We start from the raw sequence: 26,590 nt of genomic DNA, 5'->3' as shown, positions 1-26,590 counted from the left end.
CCATTATTTCATTATGATTTGACATCATTTGTAAATGGTACGCTGCCGTTGGTAGATTTATGACCGTTTCACACAGTAAGGGTGGCTGTCCAAAAATACATACATTCCTATAAAGGAAAGGCGGTTCCAACGAGAACCGGGCACGCATAACGACAGGCCCTTACCCTGTTCAGCAATACACGCAGGTTGGATGAAATATCATCTGATTGAGCCGTTTTACGCGCAACACTTTGTTCTACGTTTCAATTCAATGAAGCGATGGGGCCCAATTGAGACCCATCAAAATGCGCACTCCCACCGGATAGATCCAATTCACGGGTATATGAATTTGAAAGCAAAAAATACACCTCCCAACGTGGTTGGTATGTCCACAGCACGCAGCAAACCCTGGTTGGTGGTGCGTGTTGTGCGTTTTCACTGCAAAGAAAAGATCGTTTAGAAATAGAGCATTAGAAAGGATATTTGTAATAATTTTGCTACGGTGTACAAATTGCAGACCCAAATTTAGTGCGCGGACACACACACATTTATGCTATTAAGAAAAACGGATTTTAAATACAGTCTCCTCAGCAGAGCGGAAAGGCGGATGTGGCCCGAAAAAGGTGACAAAACTCAGGGTGGTGTTTAAGCCTCTTATGGCAACCCTTTTTTGTGATCGCTTCCGGCCATCGGCATGAATTGGTGTCCTTTTTTCGCATGATCGCTTCGTTCTCTTTGCAGTCCGTACCGAGCAATGTAGGGTAGATTTTAATGGTAAAGTCTCTGGCAAAATGTACGTAGTAATAAGAGGGATATTAGTTCCTTTATAAAAAAAATGTACCAACCTCCAAAAAATACTGAATCTTTCTTCGATGTGTGTTTGCGCTTTAGTTCCATTTTTGCGCATTTCAATCGCGCTTTTTCTACACTAGCACATGGCCAACGAAAGCGGAAGCGGTCATCCTTTTATACGCATCGGTAATGTCGGCAGCTTCTGGCCCTATTTGCTACCGTTCCCTTTTATTTATTCTTCGCCGGGAGGGAAGGCCATAAGCGATTGGTTTCATTCATAAAACCTTTAACGGTTGCCCGCTCGTGTGTATGTGTGCAATTGGATGCTGTGAAAGATAGAGCGTTCCAAAAGGACGCCAAAAAGGATCACAAATGTATGCTACACACAGCATCGATTCGGTTCCGGTTTTATACTACCGTTGAGTGTTTCATATTGTGCCTTTCTCACTTTTTCTTTTTGCGTGGAGATTATTCAATGCTAAAAATGAAGAAATAAAAAGTGAAAATGTTTATGTAAACTAAGAACAGAGTTAAATACCTCAGGCTAGCATCATACTCGATCTCTGCCGAATGGATGGAACCATAGAAAAGGATATTTATTCTTTTTCACTTTCACATGCAAAACCGGTTGTGCGTAAGGTAGTGAAAGTATACCCTTGCGATATGTGTGAATCCCTAATTAATCAACCAGCTGGGAAGGCGTTTTTTCTTCTCCTCTTTGCATACTCCCGTGGCTTATCGTTGCAGATCAAATTCGAAAACTGTGGCATGGCGTCAAATGTCCATCAAGCGCACCGTTTGAGAAGGGCCCGAGAATCGAAAGATTAAATTGCCTCGCCAAGGGAGGACCGAAGAAGGAGGGTTGATTTTTTAGCATAATCCTCAAGAGATGTGAGGATGAGAACTGAATCCCGTCAGCTGGTGGTTTTACGGTGTATGGGGTGGCAGGTTTCAGGGTGGGCAACGCAACGCAACGCAATGCTTTCTCTGCTCGCAAATGCATGTTGCGACGATAATGCTCTCGCGGGAGTTATGCCTTCTCTCACGCACACACACCCTTGCCGAAGTGTTAGGGGATGATGACCTGTCGAAGGGCAGAAAGGCAGGGTGGGAACCGCTAGGCAGCTGCCATTACGGGCAGAGCAAACGCAACAAGCGAACACTATCCCGCTGCCGAGTGTACGAGCAAGTTCTCCGAGCGGTCGGTCGGATTCGCCTACGGCTGGGTCCGTCGTGTTGGTAGCAGAAATCCGGTCCGCGTTACAGTTCGGTTTCATCTCTCATCGCGGAACGTGCTTCTTTTTGCGAACGATTAACGCTGTTTGTAAGTGCGCGACGACGACGGCTACAACGGAGACGTGTGCTTTCTTTCCGGTGGTTCCGCAAAACGCGCGCGTGTTACGAGTTCTTATCACTGTCGACCCGAAACAGTACCCAGTGGCGTGAAGGTTTACTGCGTTTACTACAAGCTGCTGTTGATCTTCGATCACCGGGTGATCTTGGTGTAAGGTGCGTTTTGTGTATGTGTTTTGCTTGTGTTTTTGCACTATCCTTGAGCTGAGCTTGAAATGAGCGATCCTTTTCACTATCTGGTGTTCCTCGGTGGAACGGCAGAAGTTAATGAAACTGTGTACAGCCAAGTGTCTATTTGTTGTGTGACGGGAGTTGAAGGTACTCTCAAGTAAAGTACATCATCGGCGAGAAAAGTGTTTTATACCTTAACCCTACAGCCGATTTACAACGTGGTGATACTAACTAAACAACACACTGCCTAACAACAGATACCAAACTGTGCACGGATGATCGATCTTGGTGCTTTTCTCGAGCAGCCTCCCAGTGTCACCTCGTATACCCATACAAACACACCCCAAAAGTGTCAGTTCACCGCGGACCCAGTGTTGTACGGAATTGTTTACTTAAAAATAGAATCCGTTCCCTATTGCAGGTTCCTCATTCAATGTAAAGAAAACGTTTAAAAACGTTGTTTCTACACGCGTTTCCACTCGAGAAACCCAGTTGTGCCGGTTAGAGAAGACGTGACCAGCTGTTAAAATAATAATAAAATGAGACATTGCCTCAAAGTGGCACTCTAACATAAGAGACCGTGAAATGTTTAAGACATCTGCAGTGTATATGAACGATCGGCAGGTTTGGGTGCGATTAAAACACCGGCAAGTTCACGATCGTGCAATATGATCGCGAGGAAAGTCTAGCCGGTGCTGAAATTACACACACGCGAGAGAGCGCCTAGAACTGGCTAAGTATAATCAACTTCGACCACAACATTTGCATGTAGCTCCAGGGCTGGAAACACTCCAAAGAACCAACAGTTTGCAACGGCAACAAAAAACAAAAGCTGACGCCCCGGACGACGAGTGTACTTTAGTGGAATAAATTACCGAGACGTGTTGGACGGTTGTACGGTTTACGAAAACCCGGTGATACAACTTCAAAGTTTGCATGATGATCATCGATCGTTGATATTTACTTTAACCAATTCTAGAACGAGACACGAATGCTGAGTAGATGCTTCTGCCGTTTAATGGGATTTATGAGAAGCACCCACCCGAACAACGTTTCCCACGTTTTACGTCGCCGCTTGTTGCATTGATTCAAACCCGTTGCGGAACAGCACACAGAACCTTGTTTGTGCACACGCTTGTGACCCAACTTCTTGCCAACGACGTACCGCTCTTTTTAGGGATGGAAGATTCTGGAACGTCTTGGCTTTTGACGGAAACCCTCGGCAATGACAAGGGCGAGGAGTTGCGTGGCATGATGAGGTGTGGTACGTTTTATTTATCGAACTGGTAACTGGTGGCCACATTTCGTTATCAGACGGGTGTGCCGAAACAGTGTGTAGCGATAATGAAATGCTGTACAAGCTCATTACTGCCGCATAGAAAGTGTAGACCGCGATGCGAGCAGTCAGGAATGATGATTGAAAAAAAAGTATTTATGTTACGGTCGATCAGTGTGCGATAAGCGCGATATCGCAGTACTGATCGATATTCTTGAAGATTAAGATAAAATATATTTATTCGCATTATGCAGTGCAGATCGAGTTTAGTGTCATGATCAAAATGATGCAAGTTCTGCTAAAGCAAAAATCCGGTTGGATCCGGACTAAGTCTCAGTCAACACATTATTGGTTAAAGTTCGTTTTTAATCCTATTCAAATTCTACGACCAACCGGTCTTGAAATGGAGCGGATCTCTCTTTCATATGTCTCATCTTCATTTCGAGACGATCGTAAAGGTGATCGCGCTCTGAAAGAAGTCATTTATACGATGTCACGATTTCCGCACGTTCCGTTACGGTTACGCGTGTATTGCTTTCCGGTGGGCGGTGACAGATATTCTAGCTTTCAACACGTCTCCCGGTGCAAATCGGGTAAATATTTAAGCTCAAACCGTCTTGTTTGTCTCGCCACTTTAAGTGTGCTTGTTGATGTTGTGCCGGCACGTCGATACAGTTCTTGAACGCGAAAGGGTAATGTGCCTTTTCTTTGCTAGACATACAAACTAATTCACTCCGTCTAGCGCATTGCGCAATCGAATTTCACGCGAAAAGAATAAAAATTGTGAAGCCCTTAGATCGGCCTTCACATGATCGCGAATAAGATCCTAATATATTCACTTCCCAGCCAGACTGTTAGAGAGAAAGACTCCCATTTGATGGGTCATAAAGATCTTTCTAACGGGTCACGACATGGTCCCCAACACAGTTTATCGGGCAAAATTCCTTTTGACCACAAAAAAATACCTCGATCGTACCTATTTCATGGTACGGGATGTTATTACTTTCGTTCCGTTTGTGACGGTTGTGGAGACAAAAATAGAGTTTTGCCGAAAGTTGTCTGTCGTCCGTAGAACCGAAGGCGGGAAGACATAAATCATACCGCATGTTTCATGAGAAGTGGACGGACGTGGAAGCAACTGCCGTGACCTGTTTGTGAACTTCCCACCATACGATGCTTCTTTGTAGATCTTAAATTGCTCACAACCGTTGGGATCGTTCTGTATTTTGCAAGATTTTGATGCTTGCTCATTCATAGATTAGGACGATGAAGATGTGTATAGACATGACCTACATCTTCAAATAAAATGCTTCGCTTGCGAACATTGAGGATGATGTTACTGTTGCAAGAACAAGATTCAAGATCATCAGCTTCTCCAGAATCGAAGGTTGAAACTAGGGAGCAATCTGGTGTTTGTTGGAGTTTCACGGACACCGAATGCATGGTGTTTCAAGTTATGGTGTAGGTCAGGTTGAGGGAAACCAGTGTCTGTGTAAATGAACCGCACGAGTTTCCGGTCGTAGTTTCGCCCAGAGTATCAGGTTGTGTTTTTACTGCATAACAACCCAAACTACCCTTGTTGCCCACCCTTTTTTTTAGCAACGTTGTGTAGGAGTCACGGAAGCGGCAGGGAGATCTCGTCACAAACGGTCGGTGATTAATGATGGCTTCGATATCGCATTGCAAATGTGCAGCTCAAATACTTTGCAGCCTCCATTTATGATGTGCGATATGCGATATTGTGCGAAGGCGGACCTCTGTGGGAGTAGTACACAACCCCGTGTTGCATTCGATCGTGATTCCGTATTGGATTACTGGGACCGGAACAATGCAAATGTTGTTGCATTATTTTAAAATAATACAAAAGCACCATAGATGAGCTTGTCGGGTTTTTTGTCCTATAGTTGACGCAATGCAGCGAGACGTAAATGGTCAGTGGGTATGCAAATGTGAGCCACCTACATGATTCTATCGGAACGATGGGGTGTTATGTACGTGTGTCCAATGTGTCCATTGGGAATAGATTTTCAAAGGGAGGTATTCATTCGGACGGAGAAGTGATGCTAAAAATGCTGTTTAGTGGGGGCCATTAATACGGTAAAAACATTTTAAAAGTCTTGTTTAATTCTATTTCCCGCTAATGAGTGTTTTATGCTCGACGCTCGAAAGCAAGATAACATGATCGTTTGTTGTTTTGTAAAAAGGGATGACATCGGAGGTGGTTTTATGAAATGAAATGCGTGTTCAAACCAATGTGAAACAATCGACATCACATTTATTTTTAGTGACAAAGCGTGAATTTCGAAATGTATAGTAAAAGAACCAAACATACGAGACAAATATATGTTTTCGAAAACAGGGAATTCATTCCAGAAATAATTGCAAATGCTAATTTCCAATCGACCCCACCAGTTGAATCTCTGTACAATGTTTTTTTCTTCTCCAAATTACTACATGGCATAAAGCAACACGTTGTTTTCGATCAAACGCACGTATGAAAAAAGGTGCATGAAAAACATGAAACAAAAATGGCTTTCCAATAATAAAGCACTCAAAAACACACCAAGCCAAGCACATAACACCCTCGTCAATCTGTTTTTCCTAGAAGTGTGATGAGTTTTACAGGGTTCCCTGTTTTTTCCCGTCGAAACATTAACGTTGATGGGAATGCAAATTTTTCGATCTTCTAAACGCTTCTATGCGCACTGGTGGAAAGTTCAAGGGCCTAGTTGCGCCGCGATGATTGACCTATATTTTCCCTTAAGAGTATCTTCTTGATGTTATTATTCGTATAGCTGGGTGGATTCAAGTCTCCTTCGCAAAAAAATGGGGAGTGAATCGAATTCGTCATGGTAAGTTAACAGCGGAAGCACCTTCTATTTTACGGAGCTATAATTTAGTTCAGGCGTCAAGTTACAGGTTTTTTTTGTGACTGGAAAATTTGGATAACCTTGCTCGAAAAAGCTTTGGAAACTATCGTATTAATAATATCTGGCCTTGTGAAGTGTAAAACTTTAGGCGTCAGTGTGAAAAACATAAGAATTAATTATAAATTTTATATAGAAGAATTTTCGAATAAATTCCAATAGTATAGAGTACTCCCTATGTATGTCTCAAACGGAAGAATCTCTCACGCAACCGGCATAGCAACAAGTGTCTGTCACGGTGTCTGTGGCTTCGTACTGTTTACTTCGTAATCAATTCTCGATTAGGAACTCACCTGACAGCGTATCCGCTGACTAGCCCATCTTTGCGAGGTACGGAAAAGGAGGGTGGCATAAATGCACCCAAGAAATGGAGACCAAGAATGTCCGTACAAGCTGGATAAAATATCATCGTTAGAAGTTCGATGCAAATTGAACTGTGAGGGATGCTAAAAATTCTCCCCACCGTAGTATGATTTGATACTGCTCTTGGAAAATCATCAATGATATTATGCCAAACACGTCATCACCGTCACGTTGAGAGTACACTATGTACAATATTGTGCACTTCTTCTTGAGTGCACTCGCCATTCGAATGCACACGTCACGTACCGTGTGTACAGATGGATAGCCTCGGAGAGATCTGTGCTGTCTCTTGCCTTTGCGTTACAGCCAGCTCTGCCAGACGATTCGGGACGATTAACATTCGGGCGGTACGGGTGTTTAAATGGTGTCTCCTCTAACCACAATGTACCCTTGTCTCGGGTGTGTGCACCCGTGCGATCAACCAAACATGAAGATGAAAACCTCCCCGAAGAAAAGACACACGTGTGTAGACAACATGCAAATCGGTACTCGTGAAATGGTGTTAATGAATGTGCACACATTATGCACCGAGAATGCATCGACACGGTTGCATCCGTCCGTAAGGGATGGATTGGACGGACGGAAGGATGATCTTAGTGAGGTCGTTTCAAAAAGGTGTTTCTCGAGTGTGTGGTGCCTTCTGCCGTGAGTGGCTTTGACCCGAGTTGACGGATGTCGTCCCGGCAACATCTCGGATGCGGTTGATTCCCGGTAAGGTGGCCCAATTTTATCATCCCTCCAACAGCTCATCGATTGGAAACGAGGTTTTATTTATATCCGAGCTGTTTTATCCGCCAGTTGGTTTGGTTGGACGGGAAATGGAAATCGTGTTTAACCACAGGAGATGAGCCTGGCGGTGTTGTTTAAGAAGTTGCACCTAATACCCTATAAATAGGAATGCAATTTAATGGAGGAAAGTAATAAAGTTCACTTACACTTGCTAGTTTTGCAATTACGAGCAACACGTCGATTCGTGTGCCAAGAAGCTGGTTAGCGCTGAATTTCCCAAACCGCAAACAAACCCTGCCAGTGCCAGTGTCGCAAACCTTCATCCAGTTCCGGTTGCGGATCGTTAGACGTTTTTGGAACAAATTGGCAAACCAATCGTCCGAGAAATGAATGGTGCTTATGCATCCAGAACAGACGATCGTAAAGTTAGGACATTCCATCAGGTACAAGATCGTGCCAAATTTTATTAAAAAACCACCATTTCCACGGTGGTAAAGAAGGAAGGAGTAAGCGAGATTTTGTTTTTTTGTTGAATAAAAGCGACCGATTAGCGCTAGTTTTATTGGCCATAAACTGTATGTTTCGACGCGCGCAATGCTTACCAACTTTATCGTAACGCGTGAAACGTCTAAACGCTCAATTATTCATTCATAAAAACAACGATCGTTCAAACCAACAAACACATCGATTGAACATTCAGGGTGCGTCTCGGAGCCTGCTAGGAAGGGGTAGAGTGCAATAAAAATGGCAACATAAAATCAATCATCCGCAATACAGCAACAACCTGACACTGCCCATATGGGATGTTATCTTCGTCTACTTGGTGTGGACTATTACGCATACTTGCGGTGGATGGAGTTGGTGCAAACATTGCGCCACTTACTTCACAACTGGCTGCTTTGAAAGTAAAGGAGCTCAATCTTGGGCGGAATATCATCACTGATCGTATACGATCGTAGCATGGAGATGAGGAATTGGTGTCACTGTTTGCATCTTCTGCTTCTGCAGTTTGTGCTGGCGAGGTTGTATTTTTAGGCGGGAACTGTAATTGATCGTAAATAATCTTTGCAGAATCCTATCAAATCTCCGTAGATTCTGGGGAGTAAGCGCTTGTTCATTGTGTGAAAGTTTTATGAGACAGCTGTTAAAAGATTTGACAGACCAATTAAGATAATTTGATCGTGAGTTTATCGAATATCGTAAATTGAAGACATGGTCTATTCGGCCCGTTCGAAGAACTCCTGCTTTTGCACTCCTATCTCGCTTCAAAATGTTTGAAAATTTACAATTTCATTTCTGGGAAACTAAATTCACAAATCTATTTGGATTTCATGCCCGAAATATGATCTCATATCTATTCTCGAATCTAAACCCGTTTACAAATGGTATGATTTTTTTTGTTCTCGTCGAAATAATCTGTCGTCAACTTTTATTTGTGTTTGCTTTAACACGTTGGTTGTATAATGTTGCCACCCTGTGATTAAATGTTGGATTAGTTTGCTTTTCCCTACCTACCCGGAGTGAATGAGATTGTTAATGATGAACTGGGGATGGTCAATTTTGTTTCTTTTGCTTATTTTTGATATATTTTTGATATTTACAAGATGTGTGTTAAACAAGAACAGGTGTTTGTTTTCCTATGTAACATTTACACGTTTCTTGGGAAGGTTTTTCGTAGACTAGGTGATCCTAGACTGGTCATCACTGTTTATATCGAAATAAAGGAGAGATACAGATCACACCAATGTAAAATGGTAAGAGCACCTATTTATTGTGTCTTCGTAAACTGACGCAAACATAACTTGCCAACAAAATAACATCATACCATCGGGCAAAACACGTTCGCAGAATCATCAAAACGGTAAATTCAAATCGTATTTTACACGCTACCTGCACAACCAATCTCACCCACACTGGGCATCGGCATTGAGCGGATTATCATTTGGCAAACATTCATATATTCGAGCGGGACCTCAAACTGAAAAGGGGTTTGCTATAGCAACAGCATTATTTTATGATACATTTTTTTTTTTATATGGAAGCATCAGTTCGGTATCCAACCGAATTGTAAACGAATTATAAGCGGCACATTTGTACGCAGATCAAACATTACTTTAATTTAACTCAACACCAAGGGCCGTAAATGGAAAGGGCTTTATGCGTTGGAATGTCCTCACGGTTTTAAAGGGGGTCCCCTTTGCTGGACACCTGTTGCTTCCGGTTCGTTTTTTCTCTTTTACTCTCTTCGTTTTTTCGCTCGCATCGTGTCCTCTCTCTACGAACACAGGCTCATCGGATTAATTGATATCTCCGGCCATACCGGGGCACATAATCCGTTCCATTCTTCTGTCTTCTGCCTGCGTGCAGTATTAATCAAAGATGAAGATGAATAAATTCCAATTTAACTTCCACGAGGTATTCAGGTCAACCGTGAACTCTTTGACAGATTTTGAACTCGCAATCCGTTAGTTACGCTAGTACGGCCCCAAGTTTGTTGTTCGCCAATTGGCGAATGGCCCATCAAAACGCTCCTCACCCTGTCGCTGTGGTCACTTTTTAGGAAAGCGGCCAAACAACTCCTGGTGGACGATGAAAGCAGCAAATTAAATGAATCAACAAATCGCATCCACTGCAATATCTTCACCATCTTTACTTCATCGAAGCGAAACTTGGCTGGGGATGAATTGTGGCATAAATTGTTTATAATGACAATAAGCTGCCATAGAGCTGCCATGACTGGTGAAGGTTTACTTGGAACCACTTTCTTACCTTGCTCCACAAATGATTGTAATAACTTACCGCTTACGATTGCAGTTCTGCACAATGCAATTTTGTCCTGAGTCACTTTTTCGTCAACCCCCGTTCCAGCCACGACTGACGGATTGTCGGGCGTATTGTGCTATTTTTACCAATAATGCTACACCATTTTACCATTCAGACAGGATTACTTTTTTCGCTCTATTTCTTATTGCATTTGCTTCTTGCTTCTGTTGAAAAGTTCGTACAGCAAGGAAGGAAAGGATTTGATTTGTTTGTTTTCCCATTTCCGTTGTGGAAAACTTGTTTTTTCTCTCTCTCGGGAAGGCAACCTACCTTCGCTGCCCACTCGCGCTTACAGCCACCCGATATTGTATTGTTCGTTTGTTTGTATGTTAAGCAGTGGGAGTAAACAGAAGTTTAGATCGTGAGACGTTTACTAGACCATCTCTAGACGGAGATCTAAACCGATCGATCAATACACATTATTAGCATTTGTTGCCTTACGTTCACGGTCATTCAATTCGTGCTATAAATAAGTGTAGTGAATGTGAAATTAAAAAAAAATATTTTTATAAAAGATGTCTGAATCCGTTCCCGAAATGTGGTCTGCTGTCCTTTGTTGACAGAGCGGATGTAATTCAATGTGACGTATGCAAAAACACAAGAAAAGAAACGAAGAGAAAGAGCTTCAGCATATTTCAAAGCATAATAATGCCTTAAGCGGTAACATAAAGTCCCCAGGAGGTGAGGGGGTTGGTAAGGGTTTCTTTCCGTCTGTCTGGGATGCTGTCTTTTCAATTTGACCAATCCTTGAACATTGACATCTTGTACAAAAAACACAGTCTATGGAATACGTTAAAATATACTGACATAATGATGAAGGGAATAATTAAACCCCTAACAACAATATGAATCCTTCAAAGTTAGCTAAAGCTTTATATAAATATTTTAGCAAATGGTTGTTTAATCGCCCATAACAAAAAAATTAAAAAAGAAGTATGCAAAACATGTTGATAACATACCACATCAGCCACTCGAACGATGTTAAATGTAGAGAATAATTCAAACAAATAAAAATCAATTATAAACTTTGCGTAGAAGCACCGCAAAAGGCATATTGTAAACAACGTAAAATGATCAACTAAATGGCTGCAGCCACAGAGTCCAGCAGAAAGCTAATTTAATTGCCATTGATGAACCGGACGTCATATCCTCAGAACGTCCTTATTGCGGGAACATAATTAACTATCCGACAACCATCGGAAAGTTTAAAATTGCTTCCTAGTAATTTTGCGTTAGAAATGAATGATTTGTGCGCGGTGTTGTACATTACATCCAGACAAAACATCGGACGTACCGGGACGAGGAAAGTTTAAAATTAAAATAAACAAATAATTTACATTTACGGCAAGGGAAGTGGGAGACAATTCTTGGAAGAAAAAACCTCGAACAGACAAACCCACTCCACTCCCTGTATCAAAATTCCCTGCGAGTTGGTATCGTTCGTTCGAGCACGGTTCGCTTAATTGATCGCAACCAACCAGCGTCAGGTACTGGGCGTCTCCATACCAACCGGAAGCAGCAATCAGGGATGGACAGGTGCAAAAGTTAATTTAAACGCTTTGACACTATTAGAATATTGAAATCGGGGGGAAAAAAATAAAGGGAAACCAGCAGTTGAAACGCATGCTTGCAGTAAAATTTCACGTGGGTTGAACACTTTACGGTGAGCTATTTGAATTCTCTCCGGATTACTGTAGCACTCTGTGTGAGTGTATGTGCTTTTCTCGGTACAATACTTTCTTGTCCTGCGCTCTCTGGCAATCTAGACTAAGAAGCACGAATGGTTTTGCACGCAAAAATCCTTTAGAGCAGCAAGAAAAAAGCGGGAGCGCTTCAAGAAACACCTGTTGAATGATTTCAAACAGAAAGGGCTTAATCATAATCCTATTCGGAACTTGTGGGATAGATTTTCGAAAAAAAAACGAAACATATGGTGTAGCTCAAGTTAAAATGGAGAATCATTTAAATTCCTTTTTTATATACATTTAATTGTTACAGTATTTTTAACAATTTTACTCCTAAAATTATGCAATTTTCTTCACAAACTTGTATTCCATTAAATTCGTTCAACAAATGATCTTTAAACAAGATATCCGGACGCGTGGAATCGTTTAGTAACTAGTTTTAAATATTTTACTAATTAATAGCTGTTGATGCGATATGTCTCAAAGAGGGCTTTGTGTTTCTGATTAGCAACTAAGCGGAAGGTGATAAAAGGTTAGCCATTTAGGTAGACAAATACACCTCATAACGCCACAACGATGGTGTGTAAAATTGTATTTGTTTGACGCTTGTTTGCACCTCGACATTAGTCGACTGGCTCAATGTAACTTGTTCGCAGATCTTCGTGAAGGACGAATTGTTTTATTTAATGATGGTGGGAATTATTGTGTGTGAAACATACTTTGCAGAAGAAACATATTCATTTGCATCCCCAAAAGAGGACATTTTATTCCCACTGCTTAACACATTTGTTTAACTAGACGAGGGAAAAAGGTAACCGGAATACGGCTTTTCAGTTCCAGTTTTCATTTATCGCGCTGCATGGTTTTGGTCTCAACTCTGGTGACTTTCTTTCCACCTTTTCTAGCAGCTAAAATGAAAGAAATAAGAAAGATCTTCAGCAGTCAAAATTTGTCGTCCCTCTTCTAATTTTGATCCCTTTTTTTTGCTCCCCACCAACGGGTACCACCGTATAACCGTTCCATATCTTTGTTTGGGAAGGTTTTTGTGCGCGTTTAAATTTGCTTCAATCTAACCCCGAAATTCCCGCTCACGCAAGTCCCAAGTACGCGGTATTCTTCAAGGACGTTATGCCATCCAGAGGAAGGGAGCCTGCCTTCATTGCACAAACGAAAGGAAAGTGTCCCCTTTTTATACCATGTTTGCGGATGAAGGTACAAGCGAAAGTGCCGTGCGGTCCGTCACCTTCACAGTTGGCGCTACCCGCCAGCAAATGGAAGCAATTTCAATTCAATGAAAGATAAATCGCATTTCCGTCAAAATTCAACTCTCCGTCACGAGGCTATTCATTCGCATCACTTCCAGTGTTGGTTGGTTGGAGAAAAAAAAACAGAAAAAGGGGGAGGGAAAAATACTTGCCGCTTTATTTTCCTTACCAGTCGCACCAGTTCATCCTCGGTTCCGTTGCCTCCGTTGGTTTTCCGTGGAGGACGGAAAGGTGCAGATGCTGGATGACTCTAGAAGTATATTTACCGCGCAAAATCTGATTCTTCGGTAAATGACGTCGGAAGATGGAAGATTGGCACGGGTATTCAACGCTACTACATACAGTTGACGAAAAAAAAACGATGGAAAATGCCACTGAGGGTTGGAAGAGGGTTGCCTTCCCAGGGTGAGTGCAATCGCAGGGTTGATGACTGTGCGTATGGCATCGTTTTTTTTGTAGTCTCGCGAATAACGAAGACGACATTCCCATGGACATGTGCAAGGAACTGCGAGGAAGTTGAAAGGGGGGCAAAACGGTAAATCTAATTTTCTTCCAAAAAGATTGACTGCGTACAGCGCGTACACCCACCCCGGTAACGGTTGGAAGGACGTTCCGCTGGCAGGAGGTTCCTCTGATCCTTGTTTTACTCATTGCTTCGACAGTTGACGTTCGTCAAACAACCACCATCAGTCAAACAATCTACAGCCCGTATGGGCCACGACCGGGCGGGTGGTCGGTTGAGTTTTTATATCTGATATTTATGGTATACCCGGCAATGCCTACACTACACTACTGTCAGGGTCATAATTTTAACGATGAAAAGAATACTGCCCGCGGGGGGGAGGAGTACTACTGGTGCTGTGAGCCGGGATCGCCGGGACACACTTGAAATGGGATTAATTTTATTTCTACGTCTCTTCAACGCCCGTGTTTTTGGTGGGCGGTTGTGATTTCTTGCGCTTAATCTTGGAATCTATGATGGTCTTCCTGTCGGATCCTTGTCATGGACACGGTTGCGTGTGGTATGCTTGAGGCAGCTGTAGCTGTAGACAGCGGTGGTATAATCAACGGTTAGACAACTACACCAACAGAAACGTAGATGATTATTTAGTGAGAACCACCATCAGGAAGAATGATGTAAAAGCTTGTCCATCCCAACAATCCATAACGCAGCACAGAAGCGTAGCTCGTGGCACCACAGGGAACAAAGAGCCTCCCTTGCAAAAGCGACAATCTGTCAGGATTTACCAAGGACGGATTCACCGACGACGACCTCTTCTTACATTCGTGGTCACTCTGATGTTGGAAAATGGTTTGCTAACAGCGTCATGATGATACCACGGATGGGAATTGTTTGAACATCCGTTTGGCGGTTGATACACAAGCGGATTAGCTGTGACCAAATAAAAGCAAATTGAAAAAAAAACAGGAACAAAGTACGTTCACCGGTCCTTATCGGGCGTTGATTGTAGGATTCCGTTCCTTCCGAAGAGTACATTCAGTTTTTGCTTATCTTCTTCACTTTCAATCCAATGCATCAAAAACCCCTCTGCGAAGCTGTATCATTATGATCCGTACCACCAACAAAACCGCTCCTTAGCTAACAGCCAACTCGAGGGAAAAACCTTTGATTTTTGTTCCACCGTGCTTGCCATGGATGTAATGGATGGGTGGCTTTCAAATTCCACGAAATGTAGACGTGTTCATGTTACAGATTTTATGTCAGGTCCTGCTAGAAGAGAGTCCAAAAAGAAAAACGACCAATTCAAGCTCCATATGGAAAGTGGCACTCACTTCCGAGTGAATCAAACTGGGCTTTGAAAGAGGTTATTTGTCCTTTTTTTTCTAGGTGATGGTGTCAGATGGCTGGAGGTTTAAAGTGCTACTAACTATTCTACTACACCAGTGTTTTATGTTTTTTAATCCAACTGCACACATACACACGTACCGGATACATGGTTAGTTAAGTGGCTTGTTTTCCACTAGCAGGAACTAAAACAGTCCTTTAAAACCTACCAACCCACACACAGACACAGGACTCTTCCGTCCGCAGCATACGAAACTAGCCTTTCAGTGACTTCTGTGACTTCTGTAATGATGTCAAGTGCGCATTAAACTACCAATGGCTTCCTTTTCTTGCCATGTCCTAACCATGAAATCTACGCTAATCGTGTAGAAGCAGAAAAAAGGAACTTGTACACAAAATGCATTATATGTACATTATACGTCGCTTTACTTTGGTTCAAAAGAGCCGCGATCTAACAACAACAAATGGCGACACGAGCAAAGATGGTGAAACGGTTTCTTGAGGGTGCCTGTTGGCGTAAAAATGGTCATATTTTCCAAACAGTGGTTCGATCCAGTGTTGATAAACGGTGGACTCTTCACGAACTCCTCTACTGCATAGCTGGATGAGATCATTTCGCGCTTGTTTTTATAGCTGTTTGTTTTTAATGTGCATGCTCTGGTCATTCTGGTGCTGCTTCACACTGCACCGACCATGCTTGGGGTGGTAATGCTTTTCTACACTTGTCTCATCCGGCACGCTTATTTTTTTTTGTTCGTTAAAGAGTGAACAGGGTGGCAAAAGTATGGCTGATAATTGATAGAATCAACTTGCTGACAACACTTAACACATCCCGACGAATGATGTGTATGATCGAATGTTTGTAGTCGCTGTAGTTGTTTTGCCTCTGTCTATTAAAGATTTATAGGACCGATGGTGGCCGGTCAAGTTCATCATGCTATCATCCGTCTGTCGGTCACGGACAGAACTTCAAGACCATCGATTCCGGTTAGGCAAACTTCTGTGCCACTTGTTGAGAGATTACCTTACCTTATCTATCGATTACTATAAACAGTTCTGCAAAAAAGGGTTTTAATCTGTTTTGTTTTTTGCTTAATTGGTTTCTTTAGTGGCAAGAAACGTATCTTGGTTAGTTTGTGGCATCATTTGGTGTAGATGGCACACCTTACAGACAATCCCCTATTGCTGATAAGATAGAAAAGAAGTAGTACGTTATCTAATGAGTACAATTGCTTGCAAATATTGGTTCCATACATTCTGACTTGCAATATGTCATGGAAAATCTGCATTCATCGAATTGAATATTATGTGCGTTATAGCATTAGTAAAATCATGCTTCGTAATTGCTTATCCAACAATCGTAAACCCATTTACGGTAACATATTTCACAGTTATGACACTCTCAGCAAAACTGATAATGCTACCCGATGCTGTTGATGATAAAAGAAAACTTCATCAAACTCCACTCATTGATGATTGGATTAATTTGTTCGTTCTTGTGCCTGGCTCATCAAACCGGAGTGAACCAGAATAGATTTAAAGAAGTCAGAATATGCTAACGAACGCGCATACAAGATCCAAATTTAGCACACGTCGTTCACCAATTCTGGACCTCTACATGTTTCAATTGAAAATTGGTAAGAATTCAGAGGAGTTCAATTCAAACACAGACACTTGCGAAATACCTCCCAGAATGTGTCCAATGATGTACGATAACTCGCGCTATTCAAAGGATCTAAAAATATCTGCTTCTCTCTTCACAACAGAAAGGAATACTTCCAATAAGAAAGTTGTAATTAAAATAACTCCCTCTCCAGGGCCAATTCTTTTCAAGCAGAAATTCATAATGACGATGTCATTTTGTATTATGCCATCTTCTAATGCGACAATACTTAGTATTCCTACAGCTTTCGGGAGGTTAGTCTTTGTATATTTCCCCCGGTTTTTCTAAGGAAATTTAGGATTTATTCCATCTCCCAAGGGGATACGATAATAGCACCATTTGTTTAACATTTTATCGTACACCTGCAGCTGTTAATGCTAAACTGTTGATGCAATTAATCTTGAGCTTGAGCTCCACAGAAGCTTATCGTTGTTTAGCTAATGCCGTATCACCCTGACCGCAAATTCAGTGTAGATGAAAACATAATAACCTACAGTCCGCACGAAAGATGTCTCTGCTCGTTAACAATGTTTGCTGGAACTGGCAGTACGGCCAGATACGGGAGCAGCATTACGAGGATGCCATCATAATTTAATCGTTCCTCATGTGTACTGTGTAAAGACGTCACTGACGGTTGATGTCTCGCTGTGTTTGTTTCTTCCACAGATCCACGACGTCCAAAAACGAAAACGCACAAAGCCTACACGCCACCGATAGTGTAGGACATATTAGCGAATATGTCGAACTCGTACGCGACTACAGGCGCACGGCCAACGTCACGATGGAAGCGGTTTGTAAAGTCGAACCTGCTTACCTTCCTGACCGTGGTCGGTGTGTTCGGTGGTACCGCACTCGGGTTGATGCTGAAGAACTCGGCCGAACCCTGGACACAGCGTGAGGTGATGTATATCCAGTATCCGGGCGATCTGTTCCTACGGTAGGGTTCCAATCCTATCCACGCACTGTTGTCTTCGATGCATGGACCAATTACTGACCAAAATGTATATCGCGTTACTCTTCCTCTACTGCCAAGTCAGGATGCTAAAGTGTCTGATCGTACCACTGCTCGTTTCGTCGATCACCAGTGCGATCGGTTCGTTGGATTTGAGCATGTCGAAGAAGATCGCTTTCCGGGCCATCGTGTACTACTTCACCACGACGATCTGTGCCGTCATCTTGGGCATCATTCTGGTCAGTACTATCCGACCCGGAGCGGGTCGTGAAGTGAACAATATTGGAGGCAAAGCAACCACGCGACAAGTGCTAACGGCCGACACACTGCTAGATCTCGTAAGGTACGTCACCGGATGACGATTTGAATAGCCAGACATTATTGATTCGATTGTTCTTTGCAGAAACTTATTCCCACCGAACATCATCCAGGCCACGATGTTCCAGGTAAGGGCATGGAGCGGGATGCGTGAATGTTGAGCGATAACTAACCTTCATATTATTTCCTTCCCTTAGTTCCGAACCATTCTTGTCCCTCCAGCAAATGCTACCGGTGGTAAGTAGCTTCTTAACCGGAAGGTAATGTGATTCGCGATCTTTGTGCAAGCACACAATGGATAGCATCGACAAGGGGAATTTTGCACCGGAAGCACAGCTGTCAATCCGCAATTTCTACATACCCCTGTGGCGTACCTCCTTGTTTTTTTTTGGGAGGGTCAGTGGGTGGGAGGGAGGAGCGGTACATATCATACCATTTGGGGAGCGCTGATCCAACATCAAACAAATAAAAACAAACGAAGGAACAAATGTAGCAGGAAACTCTCACGAAGCGGACAACGGATGAGCCGAAATGAAGCTTCTAATCACTACTCAGATACACACCTATCGTTACTCTTTCCCTGCCTGCTGCCCCAGCAGGGATAAATTGCGGAAACGTTCACTTGTCACCGTCATATCAATTTTAGGGGTAATCTACCAGTGACACGCCGCCAACAGAATGTTCATGTTGGTGTATATATAGTGCTTGGAGATAGAGTAACCGCCGTACCGTTTATCATCAATTGGGGGTGACCTTCTGCGAGGAAATTTTTAACGCTTATGTTAATTGTTGGAAATATGTATGCGAAAAGCATTGAAACATTGGGAGGGATTGTAGGGTGACGGCTAATTATATGTATGTATTATCTATCAAACAGTTCCCTTGACGCAGTACAAGATCACTTCCGAGTTTACCGAGGGTACGAACGTGCTCGGTTTGGTTATGTTTAGTGTCGTGCTGGGCACATGCATTGGCAAGATGCGCGAGAAGGGCAAACCGCTGCTTGGGCTGTTCGAAACGCTCAGTGAAGCGATGATGATCATTACCTCGTGGGTCATCTGGATCTCTCCGATCGGTGTACTGTTTCTGGTTGCGGCAAAACTGCTTGAGATGGCATCCTTTGTTGAGGTACTGGGACAGTTGGGCTGGTACTTTATGACTGTGATGCTGGGACTAATACTGCACGGATTCGGTAAGAATGGACGCATCAATTCTAGGGTAAGCCATCTTTGATCTGTAAATGATTTGGCGGGGTCTATTTCTAGGTACGATCTCGGTAATTTTCTTCCTAACCACGCGCAAAATGGCGTTCCCGTACATTGCCAAGATGAGTCAAGTTCTGGCGACTGCATTCGGTACCGGTTCCAGTTCGGCCACGATGCCCATCACGATCCGCTGTCTGGACAACATGGGCATTGATCCGCGTGTGACGCGTTTTGTCATTCCCGTCGGAGCCACGATCAACATGGACGGCACGGCACTTTATGAAGCCGTCGCTGCACTGTTCATTGCTCAACTACGTAATATTCATCTGACCTTTGGTCATATCGTTGCTGTGAGGTACGTCCGCACTGTGTATGATTTGGTCGGTGTTTATCCTTCTGCATGACAAAACTTTTTGCTTGCTTTCGCCCTTTCGCCAGTGTGACTGCCACGGCCGCCTCCATCGGTGCGGCTGGTATTCCGCAAGCTGGACTTATAACGATGGTCATGGTGCTGGACACTGTAGGATTGCCGGCCGAGGATGTCACCATCATCATTGCCGTTGATTGGCTGCTGTAAGAGATTTTGCGTACTCAGGAAAGAATTACGATGAATTAATGTGTGATTTATCTTTATTTTCCTCCGCAATTAGTGATCGATTCCGTACGACTATTAACGTTATGTGCGACGCCCTAGGAACGATTCTTGTCAACTCTCTGTCGAAAAAAGATCTATCCGGTGAAGCCAACGGCCATGTACGAAGTCGCCAATGTATACGATCGTGGGCTGAACGAAAAAAAACTATATTCATCCTCTTTTTGTTTATGCTTTTAGCTGGAACTGGCTGAACCACACGAGCTGGTTGAATTGCGACCTGACCAGAAGGAATAAATGTTCCCACTCTCACAAGGGTCAACTCCGGACCGCAGAACAACATCAACTTCATCCTTTTGCCCATACCTTTGAACGCATTCTGTATTTGATGCCGCGAAAGGACACACGTTTGCCGTGTTTTGTTGCGCGAATAATACGTAAAATTTGTACGTAATAGTCACACACCTTTCGGACATATCTTACACACGATCTATTCGACGGCAATCATCTTTCTCGGGCAGAGCGACTGAGCAAATGCCTGCATTCATTTACCGATAACCGAATAACCGATCGACGCTGGTCTGTGCGAATGTTACCGAAACATTTGCACAATTGGCATCGGAGAATGTGAGGTAAAATGTCGCATTTGCAACATGAGTTTATTGTTTCAATGATGGCATTTTCGCATCGCTGCACATCTCGTAGTACTGCTAGATAGCGAGTACTGGCCATGGCCTAAAATGCTCAATAATCTTTAAAGATTTTGTGAAAATGAGTGCCACACTGCCCCATTTTTCATTCATTCTATTTCCCTGTTTGTCCACGCGTACTAATCGAAATCGATGCCAAAACATCCTTAGCCAACGAACGAACGTGTGAGTGCGGGTGTGTGTGTGTGTGCATTAGTGCCATGGAACAATAGAACGCGACAATAGGCAAATATGCACAGTAGGAAATACTAATAATTGGAAGTGAAACGGCGTGGCGTCGTGTTAGGGAAATCATTTCATCGTTTGTTTACAGGTTAAATTATTAGTGTAAGCAAAACATAACAGTATCTATGTAAGAGGGTGCAAAGCACGATAGACTTTGCCGAAGCATTAGGACAGACTCATTGTAGGCACAAGAAAAAGACCAGGATACAGGATACAGATATACTATACGGAATAGAACAAGCAGTAACGGACACAGAACGCGTTTGTGTGTGTAATAGCATTGTCTTGCCCCATATCTCCCACTTCACGGTTACCCGGACATCGATGTTATATGTTTCCATATCATATCGATGTTTAAAACTCAACTAGACTACTTACCCGTTGTACACTATACTACGATCCACTCTATACCCTCCCTGTCTCCCTGTAACAGTGCGGAGTGCCAAACGAAACGTATGCGGAGACTCTGATCCACCTTTTTCTTGTTTCCTTTACTTCCGGTGCATTTCATTTGCGTTTAGTATACATGATAGATAGGAAGAGACAGAGGAGAGAAAGATTTTTTTTCGCTAGTGTCCACTTCCATCTCCCGTTACCGTTTTCAGATCAGTACACAGTTAGATCGTGCGAAAGGCTTACCGGATCATGTGCGCAACCAGGGTTTTTAGGAATAACTTTCGAAGTCAACGCGAACGAGCTGCGTGAGCAAATGAGTGTTTGTATATTTCAAAATACTTACAAATATATTTTAATGATTCACCTTTTGTATCATATTTTTCCTTTATTTTTCCGTCTTCTTTTGTTCGTCATCGTCAACACTTCAATATTGGACATTCGTTTCCCGTTTAGTAGATGGTTTAAACGTTGCTTCCTTTGTTTTGAAATTATTTTTTTATTTCCTAGTAGAATTCAAACACTTTTACTTCCATCCTCCAAACACAAAACCATCGTTCGACAAATGTAAGGTTATTTCTTGGATATTGATAAACGAATAGGCGCAATATTACTGGATCTAGAAGAAAAAGTGTGTATGCGCGTTGGGCTGTGTGTGAATTCCCATAATCCGAACATGCATTAAAAAGTAAAAGAAATTAAAAAAAATTTATTGGAGAGGCAGTTTAAGCTAAGAGACATTAGACAACATATAAATGTCGGGCAAAACTAGTTGAATGTAATAACAGTAAAAGAGCACAAGTATCCTTTCTGCGTCCATGTGTGTGAGTGTTAACTGTAACTGCTTCTAGCCGAAGTGTATGTTTAAGAACGTTAATAAACACTGTTTAATGTAGTTCGTCCTATTTTATATACTTCTACTGTATCCTACTACTTCGGGGTAGCGCTTACAAAACAAATCGCAACAAACTGCATTGCATTGTGAAAGAAATTAACCAAACATATAAAATTCAGATACGCCATTAGCGAAAACGGGTTGTCATTATTAGTCTCAGCATTGTAGTTATGAGAAAAAAGGGTGTTTCTAAACTAAACTTCGTAATATTCTGTAAAATTAGTACAAGGACCTCATTAATCAGCCTGCGCCTGATCAACCTTCTGCCAGATTAGACGCTCTTCGTAGAAGTCTATCACCAGCTGTGGACAGTGCTTCCTGGCCTCTTTGGACTTTACCAGCTGCGCTCTATCCTTGTCCTTCCATTGAATCAGGAAGAGCAGCTCGTTGTCACCTTCCGTGGCACCGAGGATCTTTTCCGGGATGTAACCTTTCTCGAAACCGTTCATCTCCTCGACTTGCTCGTTTTCTGTCTGCTTTCCATCGTCGTCCACCGATTTCGATTTGTTTGATTTCATGGACACAGTGCCGTCGCGTCCCTCTTCATCCGAACCGTCGTTTTCGTTGGCCGAATCGCCTCCAGACTTCTTCTTCTTCGACGTTCGTTTCTTACCGGCATCTTTTTTACCATCCGTACGAGATTGTTCGAACGCCTTTATGAGCTCGGGACAGTCTAGGTTTTCCCGTGGCTCCCAGGTGTTACTGTCCGATTCATAGCCCTTCCATTTCAGAAAGTACTCCACCTTTCCTTTCCGTTCGCGGCGGCCAACAATTTTGTCAACAACGTACTCCTCTTCGGAACCGCTATCGTCACCGCTATTTCCGTTCGTATTTTTTGGTTCCTTTGAGCGACTCATGGTATTTGCTAAAACAATGGCAAAGTAACATTGTAAAGCAATGCGGCGGCATCGTTTCAAGGTATCGGGTGGCGGCACCCTAACTTACCTGTATAGTACACAATTATATATCGTTCACAGTCGCCGGATTGTGGCGCAGAATCTTTTCCAAAGCACAGAACTGTTGAGTTTCAGGTTACGTGGTGGCCTTTATGTTTTTAGAAGCGTTTCAGCTAGGCTTAGCTACCAGCGACGCTAGGATACTGCGATGGCGCTTGTTGCCGCGAATAATGCAGAAATGTTGCACGTTTACAACAGCTGCTTGAATCGTTGGATCTAGCGTTGACGGTGCAGATTGTCAAACGCTTGTTTTGGACAAGTCAGTTTGAAATTACCGTTTCGATAGGAGTGGTTTTTCAGACAACCAGAATTCAAATGAAACCCCGAAAATTTTATTATTATTCACTAAATTTACATAATGTGTAATGGACCATCTCCGTAGCAAAGATTGACTACCCGGCTACCCGGTAAAAATAAGTTTAGTAAGCCCGAAATGGCCGACGTGATCTTAGAGATTAGACAAAGATTAGAGAAAACTTTGGTCTGACCAGTTTGATTTCATGGACGCAGAGTCGTCGCGTACCTCTTCATCCGAGCAATCGTTTTCGTTTGAGCATCCGTACGCGACTGTTCGAACGGCTTTATGAGCTCCGGACAGTTAAGATTTTCCCTTGTCTCCCACGTGTTACAGTCCGACTCATAGTCTTTCCATTTCACAAGGTACTCCACCCTACGTTTCCGTTCGCGGCGGCCAATAATTTTCTCAACCACGTACTCTTCTTCGGAAATGCTATCGTCACTGCTGTAACCGTTCGTATTTTGGGTACATTAGAGCAACTCTTGAGATTCAGGATACGGGGTGGACCTTATTGTTCTTTTTCAGAAATTTTGAGCGTCTACAACAGCCACCGAATTGTTGAATCTAGCACCGAAAATGCAGATTATCAAACGGTTCTTTTGGAAAAGGTCGATATGAAAAAACGACGCAGTACAAAACCCATCATTTGACTCAATTGTTATTATTTTATTTTCATTTCTTTGTCGTGTTTTCAGATTTACTGAGGATTGAAGAATTAGATCGTCCACCGAACGCTGGAATAATATCATCTATTAACGATCCCTCAGCCTGACTCACCATCACATGCTAGTAGATTGCATTTCATTCAAAGCATAGAAACATCGTCACTAATTTGAATAGCGCATTCATTTTACGCTTGCTTACTGCACTACGTCGATATTTGGGGGATTTTGAAATCAATTTTCATCTATATTCAAGTATGCATCCAGTGTAGCAGTGCCTAGATAATGCGACAGCAACGTTTGTCTATTTGAATCTGTGTTGTCGATGTATCACTGGTAGAACAAGGAAGAATACTTCTACACCAAACACGGTACGATGGTACTATATGTGGGAAAATAAACAAATACGAAACAGAACAACGCTTAAAGCTATGCCGAAGGCTTGTTATGGTACTAGAGCTGTGACCGGGTGCATAGAGATGTCTAGCCACTTAAACTGTGGACGTTGGTTGCCCACCGGGTGGGACACCGCTACTACTGCTGTTAGCTTCGGTTGAGTCAAGGTTTATCAGGTTCGCGGTAACCGAAGAGGACGTGGACGTGCTGTTCACTGGTGCAGTGGACGGTAGACTAGCCGTGCTGGGCAAAGATGGGTTCGCTGGTAATCCACCAACGATGCCACTACTGGTCGACGCAATCATCGATGGTGGCGGAGGTAATGCTATCGCTGGACGATCCACCGTCATAGGGAAACCCTGAAAAGGTGGAAGCCCACCGAACTGCTGCTGATGTTGCTGATGATTATGTCCGTGGCTGTGCCCATGCCCGTGGTGCCCATGATGATGATGGTGCTTTCCAGTGGTGGTTTGTGGGAATGACTTCGGGACGGTGTTCTGACGACTAGAGTCGGTCGTTTTGGACAACCGTTCGCTTAATGCTTTCAGGGCGATTTGCCTAGATGTGGATAAATAGGATAAGTTTGCGAAAAACAATCAATATCATACAGTGGCCATACCTCCGTCGTTCCATATCATGCGGATCGACACCCGGCAGCTGTACGCTGACCGATTGCAGCGAAGAAGAGTTTGACTGCTGTGGACTCAACCGTTTTACAAGCCCTATTCGCAGACAGCCCAGGTACACTGGGTTTGCAATGACTGCAATGAATGGCTGCAACACGTTCGGGAAGAAGCTTGCAAAGCGGAAGTTTTCCGCACTGTCACCACGTGTGCCGTTAGAGTGCCGCTGATAGAATCGCAAATATACCCAGGAAACGTACAGGCCCGATGCAAACATTGCTGGGTACGTTCCATCTAGTAATCCACAAGCCCATAGCAAAATTGATGCTATGACAACGGTCAATGGTACATTTCTGCAACAGCCGGAAAGAAAAAAAACATTTCTGATCAGTACAGTAGACGAATGGAAATTTCGTAACACGTACCTGTTGGAGAATTTACCGAGCGGTGTTCTGGCTATTAGATGGTCGGGCATTATCTGTGTAACGGCTACACTTATTGCTGCATGGATAAGAGAAATGAGCATATACAGATTAATGTTTATCTCAATAGCAGCGGCTTACAATTACCTACCTGCATTCATTCCAGCAAGCCCATAAATACGAACGTTGAATAGAATCTCCGCATCTTTGGTTATCATCGAGTAGAACAAATAATAGAAACTAGTCAAGATGGCCACCCCGGTATTGGTGATGGCGAAGTAGTGCAACATTTCCATCTGGCCCCAGGACGGTTCGATTAGCTTGCCGCACAGTCCAACCGTTACCAGATCCACCAGCACCTCCCAGAAGTGCTGCTCGATAAAGAAGTAGGTAAAGATGGTCCATATCCAGAACGTCGGTGGCATCAGGTAGCCGGGTGTGACGCACAGCAGCACGGATATCCGTTCAGAGAAGGAAATCATATACCCGACCAGCGTCGCTATGCAGATGAACTTTATCGAAGTCGACGTACTGCCCAGCAGGGCCGACATCTGCTGCCGGATGTACATAGCGTTGTTGCTAGCCATGTTGTCTTACTGTTGGCGGTTCGTTTTACGCAATCCTTCGATCTGGATTGCAGCCCTTTACTTCCCTTTGCACCGCAGAACGCGCCCTGATCGGTATCCTAACATTTATGCCGTGTCAGCAGCGACGATAACAGCAGCAACGGCAGTAACGAACAGGACAGGCCTTCGAAATGGTTGTCATACAAATACGATGGCTTTCAGGTACGCACACTAGAAGTAGATCTATGCAGAAATTATCAAGCTTATTCGATACTGTTGGGTGGAAAATGTTGATTTGATGTGCGGTCGATTGCTTTGCGTTTTGTAAATTTACAATTTTTGATGGCTGTGTTGTTTTGCTGTAACGTCAAAATAGTTTTCCTACGTGTTGGTGTGTGTGCGTGAATGCGCGCGTAGGTTTATATGGTGGAGTTAAAGTGGCGGTAAAACATGCCTCCTGCAGTTTGCCAGTTTGCCTTTTGTAATGGACGATTTGTTCCGATTTTACCAAATTTCTTCGTAATGTCTTGTCCGATTCATTGCA

At 43.2% G+C, this 26,590-nt stretch overlaps 4 protein-coding genes across 5 annotated transcripts in view; 1 reads left to right on the top strand and 3 right to left on the bottom strand.

The window, feature by feature from the left end:
- LOC125763523 (ankyrin repeat domain-containing protein 29) overlaps positions 1-26,590 on the bottom strand; it is a 356,565-nt gene that overhangs the window by 211,006 nt on the left and 118,969 nt on the right. The window lies entirely within an intron of this gene.
- Positions 1,927-21,619, top strand: LOC125763473 (excitatory amino acid transporter 3). 2 transcript variants are annotated; one of them, XM_049426708.1, is made up of 10 exons: positions 1,927-2,275; positions 17,500-17,770; positions 17,871-18,128; positions 18,189-18,231; positions 18,301-18,340; positions 18,981-19,295; positions 19,369-19,663; positions 19,747-19,881; positions 19,959-20,061; positions 20,141-21,619. In XM_049426708.1, the coding sequence occupies exons 2-10, from the start codon at positions 17,571-17,573 to the stop codon at positions 20,195-20,197; spliced, it is 1,446 nt and encodes a 481-aa protein (XP_049282665.1). In that variant the 5' UTR covers positions 1,927-2,275; positions 17,500-17,570; the 3' UTR covers positions 20,198-21,619. The 2 variants fall into 2 exon arrangements, with proteins under 2 accessions (XP_049282665.1, XP_049282664.1); XM_049426707.1 differs by having other exon boundaries at positions 1,927-2,280.
- LOC125763592 (chromobox protein homolog 3-like) lies at positions 21,708-23,259 on the bottom strand. The gene is made up of 2 exons (XM_049426929.1): positions 23,069-23,259; positions 21,708-22,988 (listed from the first exon to the last, which is right to left on the bottom strand). Exon 2 carries the CDS (start codon positions 22,978-22,980, stop codon positions 22,360-22,362), a length of 621 nt encoding a protein of 206 aa, XP_049282886.1. The 5' UTR covers positions 22,981-22,988; positions 23,069-23,259; the 3' UTR covers positions 21,708-22,359.
- On the bottom strand, positions 24,020-26,483 carry LOC125763483 (transmembrane protein 115). Its single transcript, XM_049426723.1, has 4 exons — positions 25,632-26,483; positions 25,484-25,559; positions 25,055-25,411; positions 24,020-24,993 (listed from the first exon to the last, which is right to left on the bottom strand). Exons 1-4 carry the CDS (start codon positions 26,065-26,067, stop codon positions 24,531-24,533), a joined length of 1,332 nt encoding a protein of 443 aa, XP_049282680.1. The 5' UTR covers positions 26,068-26,483; the 3' UTR covers positions 24,020-24,530.

This window comes from Anopheles funestus, chromosome 2RL (assembly GCF_943734845.2).
Source record: "Anopheles funestus chromosome 2RL, idAnoFuneDA-416_04, whole genome shotgun sequence".
Taxonomy (NCBI): domain Eukaryota; kingdom Metazoa; phylum Arthropoda; class Insecta; order Diptera; family Culicidae; genus Anopheles; species Anopheles funestus.
This window is presented reverse-complemented; position numbering and strand designations above follow the sequence as displayed.

Coding starts and splice junctions, on each gene's coding strand:
- LOC125763473 (XM_049426708.1), top strand. CDS start 17,571: ATGTCGAACTCGTACGCGACTACAGGCGCACGGCCAACGTCACGATGG. Junction 17,771..17,870: donor CCGGGCGATCTGTTCCTACG/GTAGGGTTCCAA, acceptor CTGCCAAGTCAG/GATGCTAAAGTGTCTGATCG. Junction 18,129..18,188: donor ACACTGCTAGATCTCGTAAG/GTACGTCACCGG, acceptor TGTTCTTTGCAG/AAACTTATTCCCACCGAACA.
- LOC125763483 (XM_049426723.1), bottom strand. CDS start 26,067: ATGGCTAGCAACAACGCTATGTACATCCGGCAGCAGATGTCGGCCCTG. Junction 25,412..25,483: donor CTCGGTAAATTCTCCAACAG/GTACGTGTTACG, acceptor CGGCTGTTGCAG/AAATGTACCATTGACCGTTG. Junction 24,994..25,054: donor CATGATATGGAACGACGGAG/GTATGGCCACTG, acceptor ATCCACATCTAG/GCAAATCGCCCTGAAAGCAT.
- LOC125763592 (XM_049426929.1), bottom strand. CDS start 22,980: ATGAGTCGCTCAAAGGAACCAAAAAATACGAACGGAAATAGCGGTGAC.